We start from the raw sequence: 9,257 nt of genomic DNA on the forward strand, positions 1-9,257 counted from the left end.
CAGCCACCCTGAGCCGTAGGTTTTTTTCTCTTTTTGGAATTCTCTGTGTTTTCGCCGCTACAAAATTTCGCCGTGGTTTTCTCAGCTTTCGATAATTGGTCGGGCGTCTCGAGAATGCAAACGGGACCACCGGAAGACATCGGTTGGCAGGTATTCACAGCGAACAAAGTAACCGATTTTTGCTCGTTTTCCAGCGTCTCCGGCGACTGCCACCTTTTCAATATTCCTATCGCGTCGATTTTTTCGTCGCCGTTGCTCGGCCCTTTATGCATTCCCCTACTTAACGAGATCAGTCCCTTTGTCTGCGGACTTGACCGCTTATTTCGCCACTTCTCTTTTTGCGCCTTTTATTCCCTCGGTGCGTTCCATTCCGTTCGTCTCTATTTCATTCATCTCGAGGCTAGGTTATTCTGTGAACTCTTTTGTAATTTTTCCAATCGCGCCCCACGAATATTTTCGCACGTAATCGAGATCAATAGTCAGTTTCGTTGGAATAGATGCTTTCGTAGGAGCTGCAGGGGGTTGGAAGCGGAGATCGTATTCTCGAGTATTCGCGGATTATCAGCATTGTTCTGGTGCCTGTCTTCAATCTTTCGTCGGTTGAGAGGGTGGAACACCTCGCCACTGTGATCACTCGTTTAGTTTCATATCCCTGTATCGTAATTCAAGATAATAATTAACACTGACGATCGTAACGATGTAAGTAAAAAAATAGAAAATTGTGTTACACCATGATTTCACCCCCAACACTCTTTATACATAAGGTTTTATACACAAATTTCACTTAATTTTACATGTCTAACATTTTGAAAATTACTAAATCCAATGTTATCGTCCTTGGAGCAAAAATAAAATTCTTGTGACGTTTAGGGATTGGGATTTTTTTAAATCAGGTTTCTTTCAATTGCTTCTTTCTGTTCAGTGTACACTAACTAAATAAAATTTCATCTGGATAAAAATTAAAAGTTACAACAAAATCACAAATCCACAGATTTTGAATTTTATGTTACTAATGTAAATAAACCTTACGAACGTTTATAGGTAAAAGCATTGTTTTTATTTTGGAAAGGAACCACACACGTTACATCAGTAAATAATAAAAAATTATTTTCTTGCATCGAAAGGTAAATTATAATTGTTCGTATCGATTTTTCGCGCGAGTAGAACTAAATGATAGCGTTCTAACCTCGTTCATTCTCGACGCTCGTATTCTTCTCCATATCTTCCTCAAAGCTCGGAAGCTTTTCGAAAGCTTGCGACGAAGATTATCCAATTATACGTGTAAATCGAAACGGATGCTGTAATGGGGAAACAGTAAAAGGAACGATGAACTAAAATTTGCCCGTCGAAGTGGAACGAATGTTGCCTCTCGATTACAGGGCACCATTAAAATACACGAACGTCGACTGTTTTTTCACTGTTTTATTTTATTGGCTCGTATTCTGTGCGTCTGTTTTTTTGCTCCTAGGTTTCTCGTTCCTCGTATTTGTTCTACTCGACCTCAGACAGAATGCTTTCTCCATCATGGCCTTCAGACCCTTCGTCGAAATTCCGACGTCGTTATAGGGAGTATTCTGGAATTGATTATTTGTTAGACACTTTAACGCGACCCCGCGATTGCCAATTCAAAATGCCTTCAAATTAACCCTTTCGAACCTCGTGATGAAATACATAATATGTTAAATTCACACTATACATTTACAATTTGTTCCAAGTAGTTTCGAAAAAATAAAATAAAGTAAAGGATTCAAGGAATTTTCTGAATCTTGCTGTTTCGACAATACAATATACAGGGTGTTAGGCCACCTCTAGCAACAATTTTAATGAGCGATAGTAGAGGCCAAAATAAGACGAAAATCAAGAATACTAATTTGTTGATGGAAGCTTCGTTAAAAAGTTATTAACAATTAAATTCAAAAATTTCAAATCGTTCTGGAAAAATTATTTTCGGTTGCGGGGGTCAACTACAATCATTTTTGGTGAGTACACATACCTCCGAAATCCTATCTACTTTCGAGAAAAAAAATCGAGTAGGTGCTGAAATTTTTCGGCGAAAAAAAATTTTTCAAATCGTTTTAAAAAAATTATTTTCGGTTGCGGGGATCAATTACAATCATTTTTTATCATTACACATACCTCCGAAATCGTACGCACTTTCGAGAAAAAAATTCCTTACTGAAAATCCAATTAGGTGCCTAAATTTTTCAACGGAGAAACAAAATTGCAAATCGTTGTGGAAAAATTATTTTCGGTTGCGGGGGTCAATTACAATCAGTTTTTGTCATTAGATATACCCACGAAATCCTGCCCACTTTCGAGGAAAAAAATAGAGAATGTGTGAAATTATTCGAGAAAATTAAAAAATTGCAAATCGTTGTGGTAAAATTATTTTCGGTTGTAGGGTTCAATTACAGTCATTTTTGGTGAATAGACATACCCCCGAAATCTTGCGCATTTTCGAGAAAAAAATTCAGTAAGAGTGGCACTTTAAACGTTAATAACTTTTTGACGAAGCTTCCACCAACAAATTAGTATTCTTGATTTTCGTCTTATTTTGGCCTCTACTATCGCTCATTAAAATTTTTGCTAGAGGTGGCCGAACACCCTGTATATTTGTGAATTTATATATTATTAACACACGAATCCCAAGATGAAATACGATAAAATTTGAAACTAAAATTCAGGAAAATTAATCTTCCACTCTACACGTTGCAATGTTTTAATAATTCATCCTCAACAGTACCACAATTAAATCCGTCGAGGTACTTATGTCGGCAGCAATAATCTTCCTATTCGCTGTGTTTTCACTGCTGAACGTTGTCCTGATTCTCGATGTCTCTCCGAGTTCGGTTGAGCTTCTGCCGAACCGTAATTCTCTCGGTAATTTTACTGAAAAGAAAATGTTCAGGAGATGATCTAGTCACAGTTCCACGCGATCGATTAGAATCTACCCATAGAGCTGATTCTAGCTTCCGTTCCCACGAACTTCTCCACCATTTCTAAACTTTCTGGTGGTTCAGAATCGAACGTAATTAAATTGTTCGTCTCTTCGTCCTTAGCGTCAGGAGCTTTAGATTGATTTTCAGACGTACAAGAAAATGGGCAGTTTCGTTGACAGGACTCGTGGCTTCTGAAACAAGTAAATCGCAAAAGAAACGAAATAGTTATTATTTTACTTAATCACTTACTTTAATTCGTTCAATTGGAAGCTCAGACTACGACCAATGCCAGAATCCTTGTATTTTCTCGTATCTTCTTCGCAACTGTCAGTATACTGTTCCCTGAACAGTTTCTTCCGTTCAGGTACCGCGTTAGAGTCGACTGTTGTTAACGAGTTCGATTTTATCGGCGTCGAAGTCGCGAAATTGTCATCCCTCTGAAATCAATACATATTACTCAGACATTTTCAATAAACCTTAGTTTTTTGTCGTCTACTCACATCGAGCGTCTCTTCCAACATTTTTAAAGTAACCATCGTTCCATCCAAATACCCGTGCAGATGAGGTAGTTTCTGCTCGCAGCAGTCGAACTCCAGAGTCTTGAACATCTTCCACCAACAATTCTCGTCGTTCAGAAACGTTTTCAATTTCGTCATCTGCATTATGCAGTCGTTTACGACTTCCCTGGCGGTGTTCAAGTCCGTTACCTTTAGCTCTTGCGTTTGACTAGGGACATCTCTCCTTTTACTGCTTCCCTGGAACGAAACAGTCACGCCAAATGACATTTCTACGATAGAAGTTCTCGTATGGAACGGATAGATAAAATATTAATAAAATTGGAAATTGGAAATATTCCGAAAATCAATCTTCAGCGTTTGAAATTTCAGTGAAATAGAATTCGTTTCCAACCCTCGATTCAAGGACGTTTGGTGGACCTGCTTTTTCGTCTGGAAACGAGGCACTACTGTATTTCTTTTTCATTATTTTGTATTATTCCAATATCTAATTTTATTTTCTGATGGAAACACAGATCGAAACGTAAGAAAATAAAATAATCTTATGTTTTGCCTAGTATTGGCCACAAAAACAATTTTATTGAAAAATATATGTTATAAAAGCTTTCTTTTTATTTTTTAAAAATATTATTTCACCTGTTTGCTGCGCGATTGAGTGTTCTCCGCCTCCTGAATGCTTTTCTTCAGGCTCTGAATCTTGTCTAGGAGTTTCTGGGTATTGCAGTATGTGGTTTCCGCCTGCGATTTGGCATACTTGCACTTTCTCAGGTTGCAGCTCTCTTTGGGCTTTCTGATCGTCGACCGATAACGATTGTCCTGCTGATTATCGATGGCAGAAATCGGGGAGAAAGTGTTCGCGCAGCATGCTCGTTTCGATTCCTGATAACAGAGAATTGCAACTCCAGAAACTGTTTTTAATCTCTCGATCGACACGATATTCGATGCAGAATTTCGTCGAAAGCACTAATCGACGATCGTGGAATGTAGAACGCCGATGACTTGTTCGCGGAATAAAGACAACTAATAAAAATAAAATAAAATAAGAAAACGGTACAAGCTCTAATTAGGTTACGTGCCATCCACGGTGACGTTTCCGTTCCTCTTCTTCAGCGGATTCTGGCATCGACTTCCGGCGCGACGCGAGTTGTCATCGTTTCGAAATTATTTTCCGACATGTTGCAAAATTGTGGTCAATACTTGAAATAATTTGGGGTTAAAATTAACATGGTCGGGATATTACGTTCGTGACTGCAGCGTCATCTGTTTCTCCTTGTATCCGAGCATGGAAAGTCGATTATCGAACGCTTGCTATCGATAACATCGGTTAATCGAAAATTGATTTCAATTAAAAATTTACAATCTTACGACTTTGTGCAAGTCTTACAGATATTTAATTTAACAACTAAGGGTCCCTTAAAAACGTTACGAACTAGAAAACTGTACAATAGTGTCTCCACAATTGTCAAATTAGAGCACAATGGGCGACTCGACTGTACGTGGAAATATCTTTTCACGCGTAGCTTCGTGAACACAAAACCCGATCGAATTGCACGGAGAAACGACTTTTAAACGGCTCGTTTACCATAATGCGAGCTTTGAATCGCTCTATCCCTCCCCGAAGTCTCACAAAACGGCTCGTGGAGCCCGCATAATTGCATTACGAAAAGCTTCGAGTGTCGGTCCACAATGTAGAAACTTGACAAAAAGTCAACGGTGATTGTCGCCGCGGAAAATCAGAGTCCTCAAGGCGGAGCCGTGGTTTTCCCCATTCATTTGCAAAGAAGGTGTCCTCCGCCACAAAAGGCACCGATGGAATCGCTTTCTTGCGAACGCCTCTCAAGATCGTCGCGTCGGGGCGAAATTGGATCATTCAAGTGCAAAGCAGGGTGAACTCCATAATTCCAACGCGTCATTGAGAGATTTTTCGGAAGAACGCATTCTCATTTAACTTATTCCTGCTCGTTAGACGCGTGTTCCTCAAATTTTAAGCTCCTGGGTCCATTCTGACCGGAATCTGAATCTCATTTCATGTCCCAAAATTGCAATCGAATTTTTATTTGTGTTTGTGACTATTGTATTTATTATTATTGCATATTTTTGCGAGTTCGTTTATCAAAATTTATTAAATGCCGCTGGGCAATAATATTTATTCATAAGCAAAAATTATATATGGTTCTGCAGCTGCTCGGTCTTCTTCGTCTTTATAAACCTGTTTATTAATAACAAGCGTTTAAAACGAAAATTGAAATCAACCCTACTCTTTGACAAATAAAAATCTCCAAACAAGTTATTAAAAATTAGAACTTCAGAGAAATAAATAGTTTGAATAGGCAATAATCTTTATATGCGAGCAAAAATTTATTCTTTATCCTTACAAACTAATTTAGAGATAGTAAACGTTTAAAAAGAAAATTGAAATCAACGCTGCTCCTCGACAGATAAAATCTCCAAACGAATCCCACGGGACAAGTGTACCAATAGTAGAGTAGAAACCGTGACACTGACGCCAACAGAAGCGTTCTCGGTTTCAGAAAGACGCCCCTTCCATACGAAAAGGACAAAGAATGCACGGTGGTGGGTGTACGTAAGATGACGGCGACAAAGGGGCAACAATTACTTTATTTTGACTTTGCGGCCGGTTTCGGGGTCTTTGAGCCGCCCCCGCGGCCCTTTGTCCCTAGGGTTTCCATGTCGGTACGTGAAAACGGGGATCCCGCGGTGCATTTACCTGTTTCGTACCTGTCAACCGCGCCGGAAGATCACGGAGGATCTCCCGTATCGCGACAAATGGTCTTAGACGCCTCGTCTTTGGGCTAACGCCGAATTCTATGACCTAGCGCCCAACGAAACCCCTTGGAATCTCTGCTTCCTCCTTTCAGATCACGCAACGTTTGCAAACAATCCGTTCGCTGAAGATTTATGACGCAGGGGTGGCTAAATATCCCTGTTCGGTTTGCGAACCGTGATTTCGATTGGCTTTCTGTTGGAGTTGGAAGAGTATGAGGAAATTGGTTTAAAAAATATAACTGTGTGGAATAATATGTAAAACCTTTTATTTTGTTTCAAAAAGTTCAGTCAATCTATTCGTAAAAGATAGCGCAAACGTGGGAGATCGTTTCTCGTTTAATGAATAAATCCAAAATTAAGAGCAAAGGTTTATGAAAGAAAACACGACTATGACTTACTCAATAATTAATAATACTTCTGGGATTGTAATTTTGAAGTAAATTGTTACAGAAATTAAATGGTGTCTCCTCTAGAATTGCTGGTGGATGCAACAGAAAGGCTCTAACAACTTGAAACTCATTATTATGAGGATTTATAGATAATATGGTCACCATCTTAGGATTTTCAATAATAGCTTTTAATTTTTATCTTCACTAAAATATTATCAGTGAATTGTCTTTCTCATGAAAATAACTCATAGTTGAGAGTTTTCAAGAGCAATTTAGGACACGAAAGGCTTTGTTAAGGGAAGGAAAAAAATTTGTCGTGGTTCAGTGTGCACGTATCTGAGTTAATGTTATCTTCCAAGTTACATAGACCACCCAAATATTTATAATTCTTTTCCCCTTTCGTTGTCCCGTCGCGTCCCGAATGGAAAGAATGGAGGAAATTCCCAATTCCCGTGTCGAATTCGTGGTTTCAACCTGAAACATTCGGTTTTAGGTGTCGTTTCAAATGGAAATTCGTTGGAGAAATACTGTGACGATTTTCACGGTTCACGACCGAAATCCGTGGTTCGGAGAAAAAAACCGTGAACACTGAAAAATCGACTCGAAGTCGGCCCAATGACCTGTTTTGCAACTGAATGATCCAATTTCGTGGACGGGGAACTCGTTCTCGATGCGCTTGGCCACAGTGCCAGACAATCGATTCGATGAAGATTTACGGCTCGAAGTTCTCAATGGACTTCATCAGACACTGGAATTATCGATCGAACTATAAGAAGTTTGATTTTTATCGATTTATCAGTGACCGTTCGCGATTCGACTCTTCACAATTCTGCAATGTCCTACGGTGGGTCCGTTCCTTCAATTTATTTGCTTCGAAATATTTCTTTTTGACAAAGGAGACCTATAAAAAGGAGAATCATAAAGTATTTCATCTTTTTATGGCTTAATAAAATATGATTACGTTTTCAAATTAACTTCATTTGTTACGAATAATCTTGTAAAATATGTTTCGTATACACATTTCTCATACCGCTACAAATTTTATTCGACTTTCGTCTACGATCTTACTGGCCCGAATATCGATTTAAACTGTTCATTGATCGATTCCATACGAATGAAACGCGAACGTTGGTTTGTGAACCAAACATTTTTATTCGTTATTTGGGAATAAAATTTGCCTGTCTCCGGTTACGAAAGTACACGGATTGAGCGGACGAGACGAGTCGGCGAATTTTTTTCATCTTTTCGTGCGACGTACGTGCCACGGTCGATGTCTGTGGATCACCGCGACTTGATCACCTTTTATGGCTTTCCCAGGACAAGATCCTCAGGACCGCTGTGAATCGAAATGGAGGACCTCCTACGGTCGACTGTCTCCTCTTGTCTCTCTTGTTCTCTCTTCCAGGTCGTATATCGGTCGCTCGACGATTGTCAACGCCATTCATGATACGCGAAAACCTTGAGAAACGTTCAGCGTCCCTCGCGCGACACTGAAGCCGGACACCTTGGGTGGTCGCCACAGGGAATACGACGTTAAGAGAATAGATAACAGCGCAATTCTAGACGCGCTGGCGAAGAGCTTCGCGCATTACGTATACCAGAGGTGGTCATAGCGCGGCTCTTCAGCTTCTTAAACCACATTTTTCTTAATATAAGCAATATTTCATCCGTTATATATCATCCTATCAATACTCTTTGATGTCATCGAAGCTGAAAATTTATTTGTGAATTTTTTTAGCCCTTGATTCCTTAATATAACCTCAACAGCAAATCAAAATAGGACAGACTGATCTCCAAATTCAATCGTTTAACGTGCAAAATTCTGAACTACCCCAAATAGAAATTAATACTACACGACAATCTTAATGACACTAAACGAACATCTCAAGTTTTTTTGTTTTTAAAACGTCCGCAACGCTCTGTAACCATATTTGATGCCTAATTATGATTCCATTTCAGATTTTTTTCAGTTTTAATCACAATTTGCGGTTGACACAATTTTCAGAATTTTTATTTATCTGTATATCTGCTCGAATAGAACAATTACTTTTTTCTAAAAGTAAATGCTACAAATATTTATTTGTTCCTACAAATTTTCCTCCCAACAATTGCCCCAAAAAGGACTTATCTTAAATGTGAAGTCGCTTTCTTCAATTTCTGCGAGTACAGCAAACTTTATCGTATCTACATGGTACGATAAATTAATTTCTATTTACTTTTTGAAAAAAGGACTCGACAAACTACAATACTAATTCCGAACGAGTTCTTTTTAAATACCCAGATGAAATCTGTACATTTCACTCTCCCACGACAGCCACCCCTTGGCAGCCTTGTGGTAGTCGTCCTACTTGGAACGGGCAGAGACAACAGAGTCGTTCATACGTCGTATTAATTCGATCAATCGAGGTCAGCGCGTAATTTATGACGTTGTCACGCTCGACGGTCATATGGAATCGTCAATAGGAGGGATTTCTTGCCAGCAATCAGCCGTGGCGTTTATGCCCGTCACAGAATCGAGCGAGTCGAACCGAAGATACGCATTCTGGGTGGCCGTGCCATAAAACGCGTTACGTTCTTAATGTTATGCAGGACACGCAACTATATAAAGCGCTCCCAATTGTGCGTGC

At 39.3% G+C, this 9,257-nt stretch overlaps 1 protein-coding gene across 1 annotated transcript; it reads right to left on the minus strand.

Annotated features, from left to right (window-relative positions):
* Positions 1-2,719: 2,719 nt before the first annotated feature.
* On the minus strand, positions 2,720-6,795 carry LOC122401301. The gene is made up of 6 exons (XM_043403367.1): positions 6,657-6,795; positions 4,091-4,362; positions 3,440-3,694; positions 3,189-3,376; positions 2,952-3,130; positions 2,720-2,889 (listed from the first exon to the last, which is right to left on the minus strand). Exons 1-6 carry the CDS (start codon positions 6,793-6,795, stop codon positions 2,720-2,722), a joined length of 1,203 nt encoding a protein of 400 aa, XP_043259302.1.
* Between the last annotated feature and the right edge of the window lie 2,462 nt (positions 6,796-9,257).

The sequence above is a fragment of the Colletes gigas genome, unplaced genomic scaffold (assembly GCF_013123115.1).
Source record: "Colletes gigas isolate AHSC1104 unplaced genomic scaffold, ASM1312311v1 Colletes_gigas_Sc00023, whole genome shotgun sequence".
NCBI classification, from domain to species: Eukaryota; Metazoa; Arthropoda; class Insecta; order Hymenoptera; family Colletidae; genus Colletes; species Colletes gigas.

Bases quoted from the DNA above. Each gene is read 5' to 3' on its own strand.
- LOC122401301 (XM_043403367.1), bottom strand. From the start codon at position 6,795: ATGGTGACCATATTATCTATAAATCCTCATAATAATGAGTTTCAAGTT. The intron at 4,363-6,656 runs GTATTATTAATT...GATTAAAAACAG, and splicing joins TCAAAATTACAATCCCAGAA to TTTCTGGAGTTGCAATTCTC. The intron at 3,131-3,188 runs GTAAGTGATTAA...TACTTGTTTCAG, and splicing joins TTCCAATTGAACGAATTAAA to AAGCCACGAGTCCTGTCAAC.